The 23962-nt window shown below is 41.4% G+C and overlaps 1 protein-coding gene across 1 annotated transcript in view; it reads right to left on the bottom strand.

Annotated features, from left to right (window-relative positions):
* Positions 1-474: 474 nt before the first annotated feature.
* C7 (complement C7) overlaps positions 475-23962 on the bottom strand; it is a 51866-nt gene continuing 28378 nt past the window's right edge. Inside the window, 8 exon segments of the mRNA XM_058563506.1 lie at positions 475-686; positions 2359-2543; positions 4771-4861; positions 9255-9446; positions 12650-12782; positions 15081-15168; positions 17110-17281; positions 19887-20115. Coding sequence (XP_058419489.1) covers positions 505-686; positions 2359-2543; positions 4771-4861; positions 9255-9446; positions 12650-12782; positions 15081-15168; positions 17110-17281; positions 19887-20115 — 1272 coding nt within the window. The 3' untranslated portion in view covers positions 475-504.

The raw sequence follows: 23962 nt of genomic DNA on the forward strand, positions 1-23962 counted from the left end.
TCCTTCATGTTTGGTTTCACTGAGGGAAGTCAACCTCTCTGATCTTTCTGTTTCCCTAATCAATTTGTAGAGTGTGTTCTGATCCATGCAGGCGTCAATTATACTTAAAAGAATCATAGGACTAAATGGAGCATTCGAGTTTCTCTAGTTTAATTTTAATTTTCTAGTCTAATCTAATTTTCAGATAAAAAAGTCAAGGTCCAGAGAAGTTAGCAATTTTTCCAAGAACACACAGTTAGGTCATACAAAGGTCCATGAATATTCTTCATCCTGACTGGCATTAAAAAAAAAAAAGAAAGAGTATCTGGATGCAGGTTTGGGAGAATAAAGGGTTGTGTTTATGCAGCTGGCTGGAGCTGAGGAGACAAGAGGACACTGGAGCAGAAGGAGAAAGACTGTGCCTCCACACTGGAAAAGATGTCTAAAATGCCCAATTATGCAGATGTTTTAACTTAGCCACAGAGTGCTGCTGGATTTCAAGCAAGCTAAGGGTCACCCAGGAGCCTACTGGGTTCCCACTGCGCAGGGCCTTATGCTGGTGACGGAGATGCTCTGCCCTCGGCATCTAAGGGCGCCAGCCTCACACTCCGTCATCGTCAGCTCCTCGCCATTCACTTCCACACAGACGCTAAATCCTTCTTCCTCGCACTCCGATGCTTCTCTGCAGACACATTTGCTGCTCTGGGCTGGAAAAATAAGTGAGAGAAGCTTAATGGCACATCGTGGAGGTAGGAGAGTCAGGGCACGTTATCGCCAAAGTCACGATGTGCTGATTAGAGAGCTATGGAAGCTCCTGCCTCCAGTGATGCAATCAACTACCCGGTGGAAAGGCAGTAGGACCAGGAAAGCAAGGAGTTTTGCTCCACTCAGAATAAACAGGTGTTGAGGTTGGTGCCAGGCTTTCTATTGGTTGGACCCACGAGGGGTGGTCCTCTCCTTCTCCGTCCTGCTGCCCATATGGACCAGAAGCTGGCTGACTGAATGAGAAGACCTCTGCGAAGAGCTGAGTGGCAGGGCTCAGAGAGACAAAGAAAAATGAATTCAACTTGTTCTGAGAGAGGGTGTGAAATACAAAAGGCTACATATCCCATAAAAACAAACCAGAAATGAGTTAGGGAGGAAAGCACTGTGTGCGCTGAAGGAGTGAGGCTGGAATACACCAGCCAGGTGTCTCCAGAAGGAGAGTAACAGGGTCAGCCAGCCGACCATGGTGACCGTCAAACTGAAAGTGACCCAGGCGTAGCTAGAGTTTTGTATGTCACCGTACGTGCTGCAAAGCATCAGGAGAGTGAGGGGAAAGGTGCCCAGTGGGTACCAGGAGGGGGAAGCCCTGAAGAACTGGCAGAGACCTTACAGATCACACAGGTCCAGCTCCCAAATTTACAGATGGGGAAACTGAGAGCGGTGACTTGGCCCCGTGACCCAGCCCTTCTGCCTACGTACGCAGTACAGTAGAAACCCTTGAGGTGTGTCATGGCAGTGGTGGTGGTAGTCAAGATCACTGTAAGTGTTCCTTGGACATAGCACTAGCAAATATTGAATCACAACTTGAGAAAGTAAGTCTCTTCTCTTCAAATCCTTCTGATAACTTCTAGGAGGGTGTCAGTTTGGCACTGGTGTGTTTTCAACATCTGTGCCAATCTTCCTCTTTTTGTTTGAGGAAGATTGTCCTTGAGCTAACATTTGTACCAATCTTCCTCTATTTTGTATGTGGGACTCCACCACAGCATGGCTTGATGAGCAGTGTGTAGGTCCGTGCCTGGGATCTGAACCCACGAACTCTGGGGCACTGAAGCAGAGCATGAGAACTTAACCACTACACCACTGGGCCAGCCCGGCACCAGAGTGCTTTTAACACCTCCCCTAACACCTGCTGAACTCCTTTTACCCCAAGGAAACAGCATCCCACAAGCTCCCAGCAGCATCTGGCTAGAATCTACAACCTTATTTTGTTTCATTGCATGTATTTTTATAGTTATCTAATACTTATGGCAAGTGATACTTCCTTTTAAGAAAGTGATATGAAGTTTCCTTTTTTAAAAAATAAGTTATTTTTATGAATCTGTTTTTAAAAATGAGTACCTAATATGGATAATACAAGGACAAAGCAAAAATCATGAAGGTTGACGAGGAGTCACGGATGTTTGGGGGGACATTCAGACCATCAGGGATGGGTCCTTGCCCTCTTAGGTGCTTAATCCACCCCGTGCCCCAGGGAAGGCAGTGGGGGAGGGCAGTTCACGCTCAGACCAGTGTGAGTCTTTCACATCCTCAGGGATCTGCTATTAAATGAGAAAACGATATTTTTAAAAACTACTACTTTAGCACGTACAGTTACAAATAGGAAAAGCCCCTTACCATCACATTTTCCCCATAGTGGACACACACCACAAGCTTTTTCAGCTGAGGCAGGCAGGGTACAGCTCTCTCTACCTGTAAGAGTAAAACTTCTGCCCTGACAGCGGAGAACGTGCATCTTGCAAACTGTCAGAGGCAGTATCCTTTTGCTTCTCTCATCTCGAGCACATACATCCAAGGAGGATCTGAAACAAATTTTTAAAATTACATTATTTACAAGATTTTCATTCTTAAAAGCTGACAATGAGAAGCGAAAGGTGAGGCTCTGAGCTCAGTGTCTCAGATATTATCATCCATAACAGAAAGATAGATGGAGCAAAAACTCAAATCCCCTTCATTCCGAGGGTCCAAACTCCCTCAGATCTTCAAAATGAACATATTTTGCTCTTTATGTATTCACAATTTTTGCAAGCTTAGATATCCAGCGTCGATCTACTTTCATCTAGAATAGATGCAGCAAATTAGAAAAGAAGGCAAGGTCTGTTAGGGACAGCCAGTGGATTGACAAGGAAGGAGACAGAAAATCAGCAAAGATCAGAAACTCGAACAGTTGAGTAGGACCACTGACTGAAGGAGAAAATAGCCCCTCCCAGCCCAGGAGCCCTGAGAGTTCATGTCCACAGTACAGCAATGTCCAAAGGTTGATGACTAATTCCTCAAGGGAAGACGAAACTGTGTTTTTCAATGCTATTTTTAAAAGTGTCTATATTTACAAAATAGTTTAGAAATATGTCGATAAAAATTTTTACTCTCTTAACCATTGGTGATAAAATGGTGAGATCCAGGTTTCTAGAAATATTACTAATAAAAACAACCACATTTCTGAATGCCGGTGGATAAGGAGGCATTACTGTACTGAAACCTTAGACAAAAAGTATTTTCGAACAGTAGATGGTGTCTATATTTATTTAAATATATATTTAGCTCTACTATTTTCTTCTCTGACCAAGAGCTAAATTTACTTGGAGTTATTTACATAACAAAAAGAAATCTTTGTATCTCTCTTTTATCTGCTTATTTAACCTTTAAATAACTTTAAATAACAGAACAGCTTAAAGCACAGAGAGGGCTTTACGAGGCCACCTTGTTGTCAGTATCTGATATAAAAACTCGCACCATGTCTATAAACAGCAGGCTGCAGACAAACTAAATGAATCTGGAGAAGTTGGAAAGAGGATGAAAGTGAATCAAGGTAAACAACGATTAATAGCAAATAACAGCACCGTCACAATATTCTGGGCTGACCACCCTTGCCAGTTTATGTTATTGAGCTGTATTCTCCTTCACATAAGAAGTTACTTCTTACAAGACACCATCACAGTCACCATTACCCACTGTAGGTGTTCAAGGAGTTGGATATGTGTTTTGATGACAATAACACTTGAAAGCCAAGTAATTGATCAGAAAATTTGTGTTTTGATTCTTAACCTTAAAGATGACCAGAAAGTCCGGGGGCCTGCGTGTCTCCCCTTTGCCTCTCCAGACTCACTCTCCATCCTTCTCCACCCTGCCTGAGAGGTTGACACATATGGACCTCATCAATAGACTTCCTTGTCCTCTAGCTTCAGGTGGTTTGATCAATGGGGAGCACTGGCAGGAGATTGGAGGGAGGGGAGAGAGTGCAGTTGGGGTGTTTATTCCCCTGGCTTACTCCCGGGGGATCTCTGAGGTCCCTAAAATGGGGACTCAGCTGCTCCCTAGCTGCCATCTCCACATAGCCCTCTCTGTCTGCAGTTTTCATACATGCTCCTCTCCTCACTCCTTCAGGCCTGGCCATGGATAGATACCCAGCTGTCACCAGTCCAGAGTACTGCCCTGTGGCTTGCAGCTTCCTTTACTCTGAACACTTCTGTCAATAGTCCCACCAGTAAACCTCCTCTTAACCAAATTTAATTGTGCCATCTGTATCCCACCAGGATACAGATGGCACAGACATCTAGTAGCTACTTCAGATAGCCACCTACAATGGAATGATTTCATGTTGGGTGGCATTCTTATAAGGCAAATCTAGAGATGTGGATATTTCAAGAATCAGAAAAGCAGCTGCTTCTTGCTCTATCAGCATTGCTTTAAGAGTGTATGTCTCGAGGGAATTGCAGCCCTAACCCTCTCATGCTCTAAATCCTCAGGGGACAGATTTGTAATTTTGCCCCATTTTATATAGAGAACAAGCAGTGCTCAAGTGGTCCTTCAGCCTTCCTCACCAGCAAGCTTAGATCACTGCTTAATGCCACCAGTTGTCAGCCCTGGTGAGCCAGGCAAATAACAGGCAGCAGATGGTCCAGATTAAAGTGCAAAGACCCCTAAACCTTGGTAAGCAACCCCTTGGATCTAATAGAGACTAGCATCTAAGAAATCATTTCATTTATCATGAATAAAATAAAACAAGAAACGAGCAAAGACAGAGCTCACCCACATTCATAGGGCATTTTACAAACACATCTTGAATTCTGCAGTTTCTCCCAGCGCTGACATTCAGGCATTGCCGGTGTCAAAGGGGCATCTAAAAGAAAAGGATAAAGGAGATGCAATCATTAGAAGAGCTTCTTCATGGTAAACAAAGTATTAGTTTAGTTGTTGAACCAGGCTCTGTAATATTCTCAATTGCCACAAGTTTGTACAGTAAAAACATAAAGATGTAAAGCATTTTACAAGAGATAGAACATTCCTAGGAGCATCCCACAAATAATTTCATTAGTCATAATAGCTACCATTTCTTGAGCATTTACTATTGGCTGTGCACTTCTTACACATTGTGATATTTAATCCTCCTTAACAAATGCCAATTTAAGAGATGAAGAAACCAAGGGTCATAAAAGTTAGGAAATTGGTGCTAGTTCACACGTTTAACAAATTGGCCAAGCCAGGATTTAAGTCCACATTTGTCTGAATCCAAGGTGAGTAGAGCAGGCTCCCTTTCATCAGACGTTGGTGTTTATAAATTGTTGTTTGGACTGCATTTTCCCCACTGTGCCTATAATGGGACAGAAAGCAGCAACATAGCTTGACCTATACATGGAGAACTCCCTGGTATCCCAAGGAGATCTATAGTAACCTCTTACGTACAAATGTCCAAGAGGTCTCCCCTCAACAGTGAGTAAATATCTAGAGGTACTTACATTAAAGAAATCCTTTCCATTGCTTTATGTTTTCTACAAACTGATTAAAAGTCAATCATCATTTCAATTTTGACAGGAAAACACCTTGGTCCATCTTACAAGAGCATAATTTGACTGCCACCTCTTCAGCTATACCTGATTACAATGTGAATAATCAAAAACACCCCACTATTTCCACCTCCTGCCAGCTTCATTACAAGAGAATTCAGTGGCATCTACTTTCCCAACATAAAACTGTTACCTGTTGGATGTATCTATAAAGGTAGTTTAGCTGAAGAGCATGTTTTTATGGATGCACAAACTATGGATTACTTCCTTGCTTTGGAAAACTTAAGAGATTTAGACATGAAGGTAAAATCTGGTGAACAATTCATAAACTTGTAAAAATGGTAGCCATGTGAAGCATGCCTGCCGTGTTCAGCAATATCTATAACATGTACTCATTCTTTAAAGACTTCCCTTTAAAATGGTATTATCCTAAATGAAATGTAGTATTCTGAATGGGATCCTAGACCATACAGGATATTAGTGAAAAAAATGGTGATATATGAATAAAGTCTGTAGTTTAGTCAATAGTATTGTACTAATATTAATGTCTTCATTTTAACCAACTACATTATGTCAAGTTATATGAGATATTAATATTATGGGAAGGTGGGGAAAACTTGGAAAGATGGGTAAACTATATGGAAACTATATTTGCAACTTTTCTGAAATCTCAAATTATTCCAAAATAAAATGTTTGTTAAAATGGTGTTATCTCGATCAGTGCTTCTCAGCCAGGGGCCACTTCGCCCCCCAGAGGACACTTGGCAATGTCTAGAGACACTTTTGTCTGTCATAACTAGGGTGTGCTACTGGCTTCTAGTGGATAGAGACCAAGGATGCTGCTAAAGATCTTACAAGGCACAGGACAGGCTCCCAGGCCCAAAATTCCAATAGTGTTAGGGTTGAGAAAGTCTAATCTAAATGTACCAAAACTAAAGTTCAGTGACAAAGCCGTGTAAATTAGTTCTGCATTATGATTAGAAGTTTATTTGCTAGAAGCAAGGTCAAAGAGTACAAAATTCCAGTTATGAGATAGATGGGCACTGGGGCTGTAATGTTCTACATGATGACTATGCTAACACTGCTGTATGATATAGAGAAAGGTTGTTGGGAGAGTGGATCTTGAGAGTTCTCATCACAAGGAGAAATTTTTTTTTTCTTTTCTTTTTATTGTATTTTTGTGAGATGCTAGATGTTTACTAGACCTATTGTGGTAATCATCTCACAATATAGGTAAAGCAAACCATCATGCTCTACACCTTGAACCTATACAGTGATGTATGTCAAATTATTTCTCAGTAAAACTGGAAAAAAAATTTTTTAAAAAGAAGTTTACTTATCATTCATAAGGCTGAAATTTTAGATTTTAAATATTTTCTAAAAGTTATTATAATTTCTCTGTGAAAAATGATGAAATTTTCTAAACTTAAGACTTTTGCATTTGAGAAGAACATAGCTTTGTTATCTTCATAGCTTGGTTAACCAAATAAACACAGTTTTAGGGCCCACCTACGGTATGTACCTTTACTGTTTTAAAACCAAATATCTTCACATCAAGACCAAATACTGAAGGGAGGAGGGAGAAATGAGAAGTTAGTGTCTAACACGTACAAGGTGTCAGTTTGGGAAGATGAAAAAGTTCTGGAGACAGAAGGTGATGATGGTTACAAATAATGGAAATGTATTTAATGACATTGAACTGTACATTTAAAAATGGTTAAAATGGTAAATTTTATGTTTTATATACTTTACCACAATAAAAAAAAAAGACTAAATAATGTTGCAACAGGTGTTTTACAACATCACCTTTGGAGGCTGACAAACCTGGAATTTTTTGTCTGTTATAGGCTTATTTTAAGGGTAGTTATTACTGTTATCCACATCTTTCAAAAAACACGCAGGTCTGAAAAACGTCCTTAATTAAAACTTTAATGGAATTTGCTAGTGAGTGGGAGAAAATTCATGTCAAATTGTGCTATAAAAGGACTGAAGCAGACATTTTCGAAAGACAAGTATATAATAACATTTGGAATAAAAGAGCAACCTCATCAACTGTACATTGTTCTCTTTAATTTTAGAATTACTGGTACAGGTCCTTTACTTCAAATGTCCCAAATAAATTCTTATTTATGCTTCAGTGCACGTAGAAAACAAAGCAATTGTCTCTGATGTGGGCCTTTGACAGCTGAAGAGTATGTGAATACTGGCATAGTGGGCACTGCATCAGCCTTGCTGCACTCCTGTTCTGTCATCGATGATTACTTACCACCACAGCCCATGTCCACCCTCAGTCACAGAGCGCTCCACACAGCCTGCTCTCTTTTCAGTTGTGACAACCTAATTCACCAATAGTATCACTCATGGAATCTAGCACTTCATCCTCACTATAAAAGACAAATTTTGGCATTGAATTAAAAATCATACACTAGAGGGGTCAGTCAGGTGTCATAGTGGTTAAGTTTGCATGCTCCAGCTCCCTGGGGTTAGCAGGTTCGGATCCTGGGCAGAGACCAAGACACCGCTTGTCAAGCCATGCTGTGGTGGCGTCCCATATAAAGTAGAGGAAGATGGGCACGGATGTTAGCCCAGGGCCAATCTTCCTCAGTAAAAGAGGAGGATTGGCAACGGATGTTAGGTCAGGGCTAATCTTCTTCACCAAAAAAAAAAAATCATACACTAGAGAAATAAGAATACCATATAAAATAGAATGCAAGTGAATTTTTCTTCTTTCCTTTCTTTAATTATTACAAACATATATTTTCCATTTATTTTAAAAAAAGTAAACAAAGAAGAAATAGATTATTTTAAAAACAAATCCGGGCCGGCCCCGTGGCTTAGCGGTTAAGTGCACGCGCTCCTCTGTTGGCGGCCCAGGTTCGGATCCCGGGCGAGCACCGATGCACTGCTTCTCCGGCCATGCTGAGGCCGCATCCCACATACAGTAACTAGAAGGATGTGCAGCTATGACATACAACTATCTACTGGGGCTTTGGGGGAAAAATAAATAAATAAATAAATAAATAAATAAATATAAACTTTTAAAAAAAAAAAAAATCCACCCTATCTTGAATATCTCCAAAAAGAAATAATTTGGCTTTCTAAATCTCTTCCTACCTTAGCTTCTTAAAAGGCCATTTTAATTTGCCAGGTGTTCAAAAATACCAGATTTTTGGATTTCCACTATTAAAAACAACTTCACAAACCACAACACTTTTTCTTCAATAATTTCTGCTTTGCGGTGTTAAATGTAAATGCTTTTAAATTTTGTATCTCAGTAATATTAAAAAACTCTCTGAGAGCCCAGAAACGAAACATACAGAATTTTTTTTTTTGCCAGTTTTGAGCCTAGACTCAGAATTTTATATAAATTATGATCTCAACTCTGTACTCAACAAAAGTAGATTTTGAAAATCAGGATGAAACCAGCTTTGAAAATTCTTTACTTTCTTGGCAACATAACAGATATAAAGCTAGTCTTTGAAATGAAGGATTTAAGTTAAAATTTCAGAATCCCCAGGGCGGTTCTTTCCTTCCCTTGCATTCCATGAGTCTATCTGTGTCATGTGAAAAAAGTCTGCTACCCAGTCTATGAACTGACCTCCTTCGGGGCGGGGCAGGGATAGAGGGTATGGCTCACAGATATGGCGATTCGCTGCCATAAAGGATGGTGACAAGGACTCTCATTAGCCTGCGTGCAGGCGTCTTTGGATAGACCCAGGAGCTGCTTACCTTTTCGCACACACTGGACATTCTTTATCTCAGGGCTCCACTTAAGGCTGGATCCACAGAGAAATGAGGAAGGACCTTCTAAGGACGTGCCACCTGAACAGGAAAAGGTCACCTTCTCACCAACTGTGTAGAAAGGTTTGTGGGGATGACTCTGTACGACATCGGGCAGTGTAGGTAGAACACAGGCAATTTCTAAAGACAAAAGAGAGCAGAACACAAGGGTCATTGCTTTCCTAAGCCATCTTTTAAAAAAAAACAACAGCCTCAAATAGTGTTGATACACTTGCCCTGCTTTTTCGCATTTGAGGACAAGGAGGAAGAGATGAGTTCACTCTTAGCCCTGAAAGACATGTCCCACAATGCCTGGTTTGTAATGACCAATGAATGACTGAAGACTAGAACAGTTCCCACCGTCTCACCCCTGTCGTCAAAGCAATGTGACAACTTAAAATGAATAAGCTTTCTAAACAGAGTCCTAAAGCCCAGCCTTTATCTCTCTGGTGTGGTGAAGTCCCACCAGAATCTTCCCAAGAGATGTTCATTTGCATATAATTAGCATATATCCAATTAGATATTTTATAATCTGAAATTTTTAAAGAGCCACCTTTAACCTTGCAACCATAAAAGTTTTAAATATTCTTTGGTTTTCCACCTCTATTCTTTCTTTCTCAATTATGTTCATTAGCTCAAACTTTCTACTTGAAAAAAATGGCAAAGAAAAAAATGAGAAACATGAGCTAGCCCTGATGGCCTAGAGGTTAAAGTTCTGCGTGCTCTGCTTCGGCGACCTGGGTTTGGTCCCAAGCATGGAACCACACCACTCATCTGTCAGCAGTCATGCTGTGGCAGTGACTCACATAGAAGAACCAGAAGAATTTACAACTATATACAACTATGCACTGGGGCTTTGTGGGGGGAGGAGGAAGAAAAAAGGAGGAAGATTGGCAACAGATGTTAGCTTAGAGTGAATCTTTCCCTGCAAAAAAAAAAAGAGAGAGAGAGAGAGAAACATGCATGGTTATGGAAAGCAAGTCAGAATTCACAATTAAAAAAAAAAAAACTTTGCCAATCTCTTTAATGGACTTTGGACAATATTCTATAAAATACTACTTTCTTTCTGCACCATTTTCATCAGAAAATCCGTTTATTCATTCAAACACAGCACTTACTGAGTGCCTATATTTTTCTAAGTATGCTGTGTGCTGCTGGGGATGCAAGAAGATACAAGTCACATATTTTGACTTCAAAAACCTAAAAATCTAGCATCAGATTTGTTTGTTTCTGGCCATGATACCTTTGCTGGTTTCACAATTGTGCTCCCACCAAGACAAATAGACAGGCTGTACCAAATTAAAAGAAAAACATATTTCTGAGAGCATCAGAGCGCTACCAAGACAGCAGAACCTTGACGGTCCCAGACTCCAGAGAGAAGGGAAGTCTAAAGTAGTGATTATAACATTTGGTAATGCCTTTCTCCTTGAGGTATTTTTAAACTTTAAAAAAACACAAATAAATATGCTGAAAGGTGGCTAAACTGAGGAGAAAGCTGCAGCTCACAGGCTGAAAAGCTGAGTAGAGTTTTTAGCAGTCTCACAGGGCTAGGAGATCAAAAATTAGATCTCCTAATCCTATCATGAAGGAGGGGCCTCATTCGAAATCTCATGCCTTCTGTTAGGACCCCATAATGGCTACACCCTAGGAATAAAGGTAAACCGGAAATAAACCAGCCTCACTGCTTGCCAGAAACAAAGCTAAATCTTCTCTAGAGGAAGATAACATCACCCAAACCCTCAAATTATTTCTTAATTTTTTACAGATAAAGTCTGGTATGTAATCAAAACTAATCTAACATTCAAAAAGACAAGAATTGACCAACATCCAACAAAAATAGACAGTAGAAATAGATCCACAACAGATCCAGATAATGGGGTTAACAGACATGGACCATGAAACAACTATGATTAATATGCTGGGAAAAAAAATTAAACGACAAGATGGACAATTTCAACAGAGAATTAGAAAGTATGGAAAACTAAGCAAATGGAATATCTAGAATTAGAAAATAAAATTGTAGAAATTAAGAACTCAGTAGAGTTCTTAAAAGCAGATCATACACAACTGTATAGAGAATTAATAAACTAGAAGATAGAGCAATAGAAAATATTTAGAATGAAACAGAGTCCTTCAAAATGAAGATAAAAATGTCCTTCAAAAATGAAGGTAAAGTAAAATCATTTTAAGATAAACAAAGACTGAGACAATTTTCCACCAGTAGATTCAAAACAAAGGAAAAGAAACTCTTCAGGCAGAAGTATCTTATTAATCTTTTCAAAGAACCAACTTTTGGCTTTATTACTCCTAATTGGGGGGATCATTTATATTCCATTTCAGTAATTTCTGCTCAAGGACTCCAGGAGAGAGAGACAGAGAGACAGACAGAGACAGAGACAGACAGAAACAGAAGAGGTCCTACAAATCAATAAGAAAAAGACAGACAAATCAATAGAAAAAATGGCAAGATTGGACAGCCACTTCACAGAAGAAGCTATCCCAAATGGCCAATAAACATATGAAAACAAGCTTAATATCATAGTCATCAGAAAAACACGAATTTAAAATGCAAATTAAAAAATAAGATATTGCTACACACTCACTATAATAGCTAAAATCTTTAAGATAGATGATATCAAGTGTTGGGAGGATACAGAGCAATCTTGACTCTCAGATTCTGGTAGTGATGTAAATTGGTACAACCAATTGGAAGACTAGTAGCATGTACTAAGTCTAAACGTGTGTACAACCCTATGACTCAGAAATTTCACTAGTAGGTGTATACCCAAGAGAAGAATATACATGTGTGTACTAGGGCTTTCCTCACATAGCATAGACCAACTGATACAGGAAAAATATATCCCAACAGCTCTCTCTGTCCATCCACTGAACAAACTTTATGTTGCAGTACAATTGAGATGGAAGCCAAAGAGTAGGGTTAGGGTGGTACAAAATGCAGAAGCTCATACTCAGATGCCTACATCCGAACAGAATAGGATCCAAAGCATTTAAAGAAGTAGATTGATTGTGGTACACCTCTAGCAATTGAACTCTAAAGAACGTCCTGATGGTCTTAGCCAGAACTGAATGCCCTGGTCTATTCTGATTTGCACTAGAAACTTTAAAATTGCAATCAAATGTGCCTCACCTAACAGGAGCACCATCAACTAGAGGCTGCTGAGGGCTTTTTCAAGACACGACTGGAATTGGACAGGATCATATGAGCCTTTCAGGAAAGGGAGGTCAAGACATGGGGCGTTCGGTGAGAGGTTATCTATCTTGATTCATTCTCTTCCACTTTATTCTCTCATCTTAAGTTACACACTACAACCAAAGCCACTCACTCTGACAATGCATTTCTCCAACGAGCCACTGTAAATCTTCTCCACATCTGGCAACGGGGTCTCCAATAAGAGAGTAGCCTTCATTGCAAGTATACACTATGTTTTTCCCAACAGGAAACCTGGCACCTTCATCCTAAACAGAAATCAAAGATGGAGAGAGAAAGAGTATGTCCTCTTTGCATTAACAAAACGTTTCTTTAGATATATTTGGCCTATAAATAATGCCTTCTTTTAATCATCAGGCAACATGAGTGATTTAGAAAACTGTCTATAAAAATGTTTTTCCCGGGGTCGGCCCCATGGCGCAAGCGGTTAAGTGCGTGCACTCCGCTGCGGTGGCCCGGGGTTTGCCGGTTCGGATTCCGAGCGCGCACCCGACATACTGCTTGGCAAGCCATGCTGTGGCAGCATCCCATATAAAGTGGAGGAAGATGGGCATGGATGTTAGCGCAGGGCCAGTCTTCCTCAGCAAAAAAAGGAGGATTGGTAGATGTTAGCTCAGAGCCAATCTCCCTCACAAAAAAAAAAATGTTTTTCCCTGTACAGTCCTAGCCAACAACACTGCTACCACCATTTGATATCAGATTTTGGAAATGTCCTTGTCAGTCAATTATTCATAATAATGTGTTATGGGCTCTTCATTGGCAATACTGCCTAATAAATGCCAGTATGGAAAGTGTTCAAATCCTATCAGCGTGTTCATGAAAGTTTAAGTTTCTCACTGATGACTTTTAGGAGAAGCTTAATGTTGATCTTCTCCCACCCCCCACCCTGTAAGAGAAGTGCTGCTGAAGCTGGGTCAGATTCAAGGACATGTCATTAGCCTATAATGCCAGCAGGTGAGCTTTCGTGGAAGCAAGGAAGAATTTGAAGTCTGAGCCCTGTGGTGGTAATCAGGCTCGTTTGGGGTCTCTTTTGGGTCTTTTCCATATCCTTCTGGTTCTCTGCCACCCAAGGAGATAGTGAAGGAAATCAGCCTGGGAGAGAGCTTGGGGCTGGACCAGCTCTGCTGCAGGCATTAGAACAAAATTCTGTGGTGCCTCCTTTCCTCACTGTCAGTCCTGGCTCAGTCTGGCTCCATTGTGGGAGTTGGTAGGAAACAGAGGACCCAGGCTGATATTGAGGTTTGAAGAAAATAGGGAAGGTCACTTGATCTGCTTTGGTTCTAGCCCCTAGGCCTTCCTCCGCCTTGCAAAAGGGCCTTCTATATGGGGAAGTGGAACTCAACAGTGTCCAAAAACACTAGTAGCAATTTAAAAAAAAAAAAGATTCTCAAGCTCTACCCTAAACCTACAGAATGAGAAAAAATGGAGGACAAGGGGCTAGCAGCAATTTCTACTGCTAAGTTCCCTGGGTGACTGTGATGTAGCCCATCCACAGGGCAGTGTTTGGAATCCCTGGCTCCTTACGGGACACCACATGCACTGGAGTTTGAGACAACAGCTTCATGGTTTGTTGAAGTATATGAGTTTGTTTGGCCTTATTCTCCGAGCATACGTTTCCTTCAGGAACTTCATGGATTGCGGTGACTGTAGTGGGACAGTATGAGTGTTAGAGATGCTAAGTTCATCCTCTCTCTCTCTCTCCCCGCCGCCCCCCCCCCCGTGCACGCGCGCGCGCGCACACACACACATACACGCTCCTCTTCCATCTCCCAACAGTGCCTACATTTGGGGAAACTTCAGCAAAATCTCAGTAAGTGTATGTTCAAGGGCCTGGAATTTGAAAGGCAAAATCCTTCATGGAGAAAACAAGGCTGGCAGCATTGAGAGAATCCTGATGAACAATATCTCCTATGTGAGCCACGAAGAGACTTCACTGGGGCTTAGGGCCAAAGCCTCATCATAACCCGGAGTGAGAAGAGCATGAATAAATATGTCCCCAAAGCCAAGAAAATTCCCTAGAATGACAAGTGGCAGATGACTCCTGTTCCTCCCAAACAAGAAAATTTCTCAAAGTACAATGACCTATATCTCACCAACACTGGCTAAATGTCTTATTGCCTCGTGGAATAAACCTAATACTTTAACCCAAACCCCATATTTATGAAAAATTTAAAGAGTTCTTTCAGTGGCAAAAATAGGGAAAATTCTCTATGTTGAAGAACTTGCTTATGGATTCCTATTTTAGTGTTCAGAAGAGAAATGTTTAGCAGCCCTCTGGCATGATTATATTTCTAATTCATTGGGCGGCAGTATTGATTCACCTTATCACAGGAGATAGACTGCCTTCTGCAGAATTCTAATCACCTTGAGCCAAAGGAGAAAAGTAACAAACAAAAACCTTCACCACTAACACTAAAATGCACACTTACAATATTTTTAGCACTGTTTCATCATGGGAGAAGGAAATAGATTACAACATCAGTAGAGAGATAGCACTTGGAGTAAAGGGCATTCGTAAAGGAAAAAAAATATCTTTCATAACCAACTTGAACAAATCCATCTTTCAAGGCAGGAGGTGGTGGACAGAATTCTGTTGGAACCAAAGACAAATGAAAACAATGTGGTTCAAGCAATCTGAAAGGAAAAGGAAACAAAACATAATTAATGTGATGGATTTCCACAGCGTAATAAACATATTGCACCACAGTGACTTCTTCATTTGCATCTGAAGGGACTCCGTTCATGTAAGTATGTTGATGTGATATTTTTGTCATTTTCAAAACCAATTATCTGATCACATCCTGTGACAGAAAACTCAAACATAAACTCAAGCTTCCAAAAGATAGCTACTAGATCAGTAGTATGAAAAACAGAAAGGAAAAGGAAAAAAATTAAAATCACTGGACAGCACACCTACTTTGTATGATTTCTAGAGGTTACCCGTCTCAGACCTACTTTTTCTCCTGCAGTTTGGTTCTAAAACTCCTTTAACACAGAATTAATTCTGTATTAAAATAAGGTACTTAGAGTTAGTGACCCTTTGAGAGAGTAATTACAAAATAATTACTTTTGATTGAACATTGCTATGTGCTAGGCACCATAGCTTTACAAATGTTCATTAATTCAATTCACATTCACAGTAACCCTATGAGAAACATGGAGAAAACAGGCTCAGAACGTTTGAGTAACTTGTCGAAGGTTATAAAGCAAAAAATATCAGGGCTGGATTCACATCTAGTCAGTTAGGCTCCTAAAACCATGCTCTTTCTACCTCTCACAAGGCAATCTCTAGAGGGAGCTCACAACCAGAATAATGATAACAGTGACATCCACCATTAAACAATGGTTTTCCAACAGTGCCTCTGAGGTCAATACACCACCAGTATCATCTCCACTCCGGAGACACGAAATCTGAGGAAAGCATCACAAATAGCCTATGTGTTGCTCCTTTTCAGCTGAGTTCCTGATACTCTTGCTACACTCTGAAGAAACCCAGAAATGTGAAATATTGATTGTAATTTTCCTCTTTGTACTGAAGAGGAGGAGGAGATTTCCCCTCTTCTGAGCACCAAGAAGAGTGAAAATTCCTTCAATGCCTTCCTTAGGATGTTCCTTTCCCTCCAGCTTTCTGTCTAAAGGCAGGGGAAACACACTCACTGGGCAGTGGCCTCCTCAGAGACCCTCATCTTCCCAGACACATGTGCCCTGAAGCCGGCCTTCTCCTCCTACCGTAATCTCATCTGCCTGCCAGCTTCCTCTGTCAAGAGATATTGGTTATTGTTGGATTAGGAGGCACCGAAGACCTAGGAATAAGGCACCCCTCCTCCCTAGGCTTCTACCAGAGACCCAAGTATCTCACATCTTTCTTCAACTCCTGTGACCTTCAAATTATCTTACTACAACTTTTTGCCAATCCCTCATCTGAAGAGACCAGTAAGGACAATGTAAAACAGTGGGCATAAGGAATTCTGACCCAGGGGTGTGATTCATAACTAAACACTTTTGAGATAGTTTTTCCAAGGTCCTGGCCAATGGGAAATTGGTATCAGACAACTGAGCTAATCAGTCAAGATCTTAGCCATCTCAAGCACCTGGCATTATGCTTAATCCTAAATAAATAGATGAATGGATGAATGAGAGGGAGTGGTATATCTGAAAAGCAATACAACTATTATTGAATGCTTACTATGTTTCATTCAATTCTGACAACACTCTGTTATCATTTTACCTACTATTATTATCCTGCTTTTAGAGGAGCGTCAAGTAACTTGCCCAAGGTCACACAGCAAGTAAGTGGCAGATCTGCTTGATGCCAAAGCTGCTGCTCGTAGCCACCCAGCCAGACTGTCTTCCAGTTATCGAGCCTTTTATAACATCCGTGTCGGGAAAACTCAAGACACACAAGTGCAAGTTGGCCACACCATGCCTCCCTCCCCAGTGCTAAGGACAAAGCAGTCACTGATAAAAATCTCCATTTAACTTTTAAATCTTTTAATAGCAGCAATCATGTATTCCACGCTTACTGCAGAGGGCACTGTGTTCTATGCAATTGCCAGGAGGTCTGGTCTCCATTACCGAAAGTGCTTCAGCTCTTCATCTTCGCATTGCCTGCTTTCTGATGGTTCTCCAATACAAGACTTCCCACCCCCACTGGGAAGTGGATTATTGCATTCTCGGCTCCTTGTTTTCTTCCCTTGAACACAGGGGCCCCAAGAGGACCAGCAACTCCAATCTCCATCAACCCCTCCTGTAAGAAAAGAGAGAGGATGTTCAGAAAGTACTTGGAGAGGAAGATTTCAGAGTTTGGGGCTAAGCTTCCTGCTCATGTGGTAACTGGGGGAGGGGACGATCTGGGGATTTATTATCTTTGTTCTGTTCACTGAGGTCTTCTACAAGGACCGGAATATCTCTGCACACTGACTAGGATTGTGCATTTAAGGATGCATTACCAAGTTTCTTGCAATAATATCTTAAATTTGTTTATAATTTTACAACTCTTTTAAAGCATGTACATTATATCATTCACTTACTTGTCACAAGAATGAATCCAGGTGGGCAGGAGGTCTGTTACCTTTCTTATTTGATAGGCGTGGAATCTAAAACAAAGTACTTAAACGCTATGCCCAATGCTGTAGTGGTTGCCAAGGTCTTATGACCGAGTCCTGGTTCTTTTCCTCAGCCCACAGTCTCTCAGTGAGGCAAATATGTTCCATAATCTACGGGGTATTCCAGGCTGCCAACCTCAGGGCTGGCACCTTATAAAATGAGGAAATGGGTAAGTAGCAGAAATGCTTTTACCTCCTGTCAGCATCCTTCTCCAATCTACAGATATTTCCTTTACCCACTCTGGCCACCTTCCACCTCAGGGCCGATTCATGACTCACAGTTCTTCTAGTATTTTCCTCCATCATATTCCTTGGGGAAGGCAAGAGAGAACTTGTACCTCTTTTAAGAGTTTTGCTTTCCTGGTTAGAAACTGATCTCAGAAACCATTCCCCCAAAGCATTCTATTCTGTGACAAGATTTTCATGTATTGGGTTATATGGGGTAACTTCTGGTTCAAAATTGATTTGGCTTGAACTAAAGAAGCCTGACTTATGGCCTGTCAAACATACATTGTACATCTGTTTTAACCATTAAAGCAAAGAATACACTCTCTTAAGAATGTATACTTCCCCTCCTACGCCAGTATTGGTGATGTCCTGTTGGTAACGCCCATATTAGTCCCTTTCCTGACATCAGGTTCATGTTGACTTGCTAATTTGCAACTGAATACCTCTTTGAAACTCTGATGAATATGTATCCTGGGCATGTTTAATATATGTTCTTTGTTCTAAAAAGGTATAAACCTGTACTGAAAACCAGGCTTCTCTGGAAGGCTTTCTTCCTTTGTGGAAACTGCCTTTCCAGGTTATAATCTTCACCCTGGCTCAAGTAAAACTCACCTTATCTCTCTTATCTATAAACTGGTTACTGGTTATTTTGCATCAACACCTGATACTAGATGGGTGTGTTTACTGCTCCTTAGCTATTTCTACCGTGCAACTCACATCCCTACTTGTCCACCATCCCACACCCACTCCTCAGTATCACAAACACCAAAACTAAATTAATATGTGTAATGTCGTCCCATGATCTTCCTTATGCTTTCTTCCATGATTAGAAATTGAGTTAAAAAAGTAATCCCCATAGTATATTAATAGGGGGTAATAATAGCTTGATATATTATGATTGCTACCCCAATCCTTACCAGCAGGGGGAGCTTCCATTTTATCAAATAACTGGAAATCCAAGCCAAAGAGGAATGAAATCACAATGGTGGTATTTCAATTTACCAGGACAAGCCACTTGGGGAGACATTTGGAGGCAAGGATGCCTTCCTGATGCTTGTCTATAAGCAACCCTGGTTTAGTCATGTATTATTCATTTTTCAAACATTTATTAAGTGACTTCTATGAACCAAGTCCTGTGTCAGGCTCTGGGAATAAAGAAAGAAACCAAACAGTCCTGATCTTAAGAAAGGAGCTATCTAGAGGAGAGAAACATATAAATAAATATAAAAACAACTGTACATAAATTGTCTCATACTTTGGGGCCGGCCCCGTGGCGCAGCGGTTAGGTGAGCGTGCTCTCCGCTGCGGAGGCCCAGGGTTTGCAGATTCAGGTCCAGGGCGCACACAGATGCGCGGCTTGTCAAGTTATACTGTGGCGGCATCCCATATAAAGTGGAGGAAGATGGGCATGGATGTCAGCCCAGGGCCAATCTTCCTCAGCAAAAAGAGGAGGATTGGCATTGGATGTTAGCTCAGGGATAATCTTCCTCACACACACACAAAAAAATTTGTCTCATATTTTGCCTACTCACAAAGTCAACTTCATATAGCCCTGTAGTACAGTGCTTATGGCACCAAGCACACTGTTGAGCACACAGCAGATGTTCAACAAATATTTGTGAATAATTGATTGATGGGACTAATACAAAATAGAAATTGAGATGTTTCAAAGGGCTTGCAATCAAAAAGATTAGGCAAACACCAGCTCCACAGACCCACCTTAAGACAAAACCTTCCTGAGATGACTATGGAAGGATGAAAGGTGTTTTAGTCATTAATCTATTTTAATGGAGAATGGGGAATGGAGGGCACCACCATGTCAATTCAGACAGGAAAGTGGAGACAGCAAAGGACCTTGACCCCGATAGCTATAATCCGGAAATGGAATAGGGCGAGAGACACTAAATTAAAATGCCCAGTGAGACTTCCACCTCTCCACACACAAAGAAGCACCATCTCATGGGCCAGAGGGAAAGGGTAATGCATCCAGCGTAACTAGAGAAAATTCAGCACACCGACCTGCTTGATCCCCTACGAGGACTCCTTTCTCACACGCCGCACCAAATGTGTATGGTTTGCAATGGCACTGACACCGGGTCCCCTCAACAGTGGCGATGCCACCATTTTGACAAGGCTGGCAATGGCAGGGGTCAAATTCATCCAGATATTCCTCAAGAGCCCGTTTCAGGTATAGCCTCTTCACGGAGGCACAGGGGACTTCCTTTACCAGCTCATACAAAGGTGTCAGCTATACAGATAAAGACATTACCATCAGTAATTAGGATTTTAGGCAAGAATAGTTTCCTTTTGGCATTTAAGCTCAATCCCCACTAAAACAGAATCAAAAGTCACTCTTAAGTTAATTCCAATTATTTCTTGTTCAAATAAAAAGAGAAAGTAATTCTCTTTCTTTGCAAGACAAACCTACGGAAAACGAGGACCAGATAGGGAAGGAATATTTTTGTATCTGGTGTGCACGTGTAAAATTTTTAAAAACCACCAAGACCTTCATTTTCTAGTTATTGAAAGATTATTTTGAAGATAATACATTTCCACCCCTGCAGAGGACCGAAGGAAAAAAAATGCACTTAAATTAGAGCAAAGAAACAAGTGCAATTAAATTTAAGATTAAATTCCTGACTCTGAGAGACTTAACATGTCACTCCAGTGAAGATCATGACTCTTTCTCCCTGGAGACATGTAAAACAGGTAGACATTATTGTCCTGTGTGGATATGTCAGATGAAAAGCAACTTCGAGATCATGGATGTGTTGGCTAAGCTTTAACAATCTGCTCTCCCAGGAACAAAAATTCTCTGATTTGTAGCGTTTGTCAGTTTCTGCGGTGTAACTACTCGCACCATGGCCAATTTCAGGCTACCAACATGATGTCACAGAGCACGGAGCAACGGAGGACAGATATGCACCGTTGGCTCTCGAGAGAGAGTCAGTAGGAGCTGGCTGCAGCACACACTGTGAGTGTGGAGATTAATTCAGAGCCAGTCACATTTCCCTCCATCTCTGCCCAGGCTCTTTCGAACCAGATAGCATAGGACGGTCATACACCTGTAAAATCTCTTCTTTCTCTGGCCCTTTCCTGTCCAGCTAATCAATTAGCACAGCTATGATAGTTACAATCCTGTGTGGAAAAGTGCGTAGTTGAGAATGAGAAAGAATATACGTTTTTCCATAATCGACAATTTAAGATTTCTAAAGATTTGTCTGGAATACTGGCAATGAAAATAGGCCGTTTTGAGTAATAATGGATGGTACTTTAGGATAAGACTTCCCTGGAAAAACTCCCCTGCCACTCTCACCCTTATTTGGAGGCTAGTGGGTGCAGTATGGTGTTAGGAGGATACTGGAGGAGCTATTGTAATTTTTGAATTTATAAAACGTGTTGTAGTTTCTTAATCTCTGAAAGTCATTTCACCTGGGACATTGCTTGACTCCCATGGCAGGGAATAGATCATGGAATCAGTTCTGCTATGGCATTTGTTTTGAAAATGTGAATTTGTTCCATTGAGATTGTTTTATCAGGGAACAAGATGAGCATATCACAAATTTGTGTTTTCTTACATAAAATTTTGTCCACAAGAAATACCAGGTGAACAAAGAAAACTGGACACAACTGAAGCAAGCCACATAATAGTACACAAAATGCACATACACACACACACACACACCCCTCAAACATCCATCTGGTTCACTGCCTGTGTAATAAACTACACCCACCCACATCCAGTGTTAGAACTGTCTGTGATTTCTGATTGCTCTCCTTCTACCGCTTCACAATAATTCACAAGCTGGAACCCTTCCTTCACCCAGCAAGCTTCAGGTCTTCTTCTAGGGAAAGTGCCAACATTTATGGTAGCACGTGCGCATTTCCTAACAATTTTATCATAAAACTGTGCTGCTGGGGCCAGCCTGGTGGCACAGCGGTTAAGTGCTCGCCCTCCGCTACATTGGTCCAGGGTTTGCAGGTTCAGATCCTGGGCGCACACTGATGTACTGCTTGTCAAGCCATGCTGTGGCGGCGTCCCATATAAAGTAGAGGAAGATGGACATGGATGTTAGCTCAGGACCAATCTTCCTCAGCTAAAAGGGGAGGATTGGCATCGGATGTTAGCTCAGGGCTGATCTTCTTCACCAAAAAAAACCCAAAAAATCTGTGCTATTATTTTTATTGATGTCTATCTTTTTTGGTTGTTTTTAATGAGTGTCACAGATCAAGTCCCCTAACTCCCATTTTTCCCATAAGCCCTGTGGTCTTTATTGTGCAATTTTGCATAGCTCTCTGACTTTTAGGAAGACATATGTTGCAATATAAAAGAATTGACTGTATCGAAGTGACCTCAGCATCATGGCAGAGTGAACTTTCCCGTAAACTCTTCCCCCAATAAGATACAACAAAAGGAACAGTCACAGACCAACAACAGAATCCTAGACAGTGAAAAGCAAGATCGGAAAAATCCACACTGCCCCACGTCTGAGAGTGGAACATGCTGAGCCCCTGGAGGAAGTGAGGAGAGGTAAGGAGAACTCCTCTCCCTCCCCATCAGATCAAAGATCCCAGTCCCGAGCACTCCCAGAGAGGGGGGAGGGGTGGCCCTCTGCAGTGAAACCGTAGCTCTTCGGGCTCTCTCAGCCAGTGGGAAACTCCCACACAGAGGACTCAGAACTGCTACGGGGTACCATCAACATCTGAGCACCCCAAAGAGCGGATAACGAGGGGCAAACGAGAAGCCCCCCACGCCAGGGACCCAGCGGAAGAAAGAGAGAACCCCCCCCCACAAACCGGACCCTGCAGCTCAGCAGACCAGACCAGACCAAGCGACCCCCAGATCACAGTGAAAACCCGCAGCAGAGCGCAGGGGGCTCAGATTACACAGCCCTTTACCCCCACACAGTGGCAGCGGGTGGAAATTGCAACCAGAGATTTCCAGGACGAGGAAAAACAAAGCCAATACAGGAACCACAATGCAAAGATACATGAAATCACCAGACCAGAAGGAAAATGACAAGCACCCAGAAACAAACCCTGAAGACACAGAAATCCATAACCTAAACGACAGAGATTTCAAAATAGCTATGATAAAAACACTCAACGAAATATGAGACAACACAGACAAACAATTCAATGAGATTAGGAGTTTCTTCACAAAAGAGATTGAAATCATAAAGAAAAACCAATCAGTGCTGATGGAGATGAAGAAAACAACAGAGGAGATAAAGGAGAATCTAGAGTCTTTAAAGAACAGAGCTGACAATATGGAGGAAAGAATTAGCATTTTATTTATTTATTTATTTATTTTGTGAGGAAGATCAGCCCTGAGCTAACATCCGTGCTAATCCTCCTCTTTTTGCTGAGGAAGACCGGCTCTGAGCTAACATCTATTGCCAATCCTCCTCCTTTCCCCCCCCGCAAAGCCCCTGTAGATAGTTGTACGTCATAGTTGCATGTCCTTCTAGTTGCTGCATGTGGGACGCGGCCTCAGCATGGCCAGAGAAGCGGTGCCTTGGTGCAAGCCCGGGATCCGAACCCGGGCCGCCAGCAGCTGAGCGCACGCACTTAACCGCTAAGCCATGGGGCCGGCCCAGAATTAGCATTTTAGAGGATAGGAATACAGATATGCTCCAGATGGAAGAGGAGAAAGAACTAAGACTAAAAAGAAAAGAAGGAAGTCTCCAAGAAATATCTGACTCTGTTAGGAAATGTAACATGAGAATTATAGGTATTCCTGAGGGAAAAGAGAGGGAAAGAGGAACAGAGAGCCTATTCCAGGAAATAATAGCTGAGAATTTCCCAAATCTGGGGAAGGAGCAGGAAATACCAGTAAGCAAAGCCAACAGGTCACCTAAATATGTCAACAGGCAAAGGCCCACTCCACGACACCTAGTGGTAAGGCTAGCCAGAGTCAAGGACAAAGAAACAATATTAAGGGCAGCTAGACAAAAACAAAAAATAACATACAAAGGAACTCCCATCAGGCTCTCAGCGGATCTCTCAACAAAAACTTTACAGGCTAGGAGAGACTGGAATGATATATTCAAAATACTGAAAGACAAAAACTTTCAGCCAAGAATACTCTATCC

Source organism: Diceros bicornis, chromosome 20, assembly GCF_020826845.1.
Source record: "Diceros bicornis minor isolate mBicDic1 chromosome 20, mDicBic1.mat.cur, whole genome shotgun sequence".
NCBI classification, from domain to species: domain Eukaryota; kingdom Metazoa; phylum Chordata; class Mammalia; order Perissodactyla; family Rhinocerotidae; genus Diceros; species Diceros bicornis.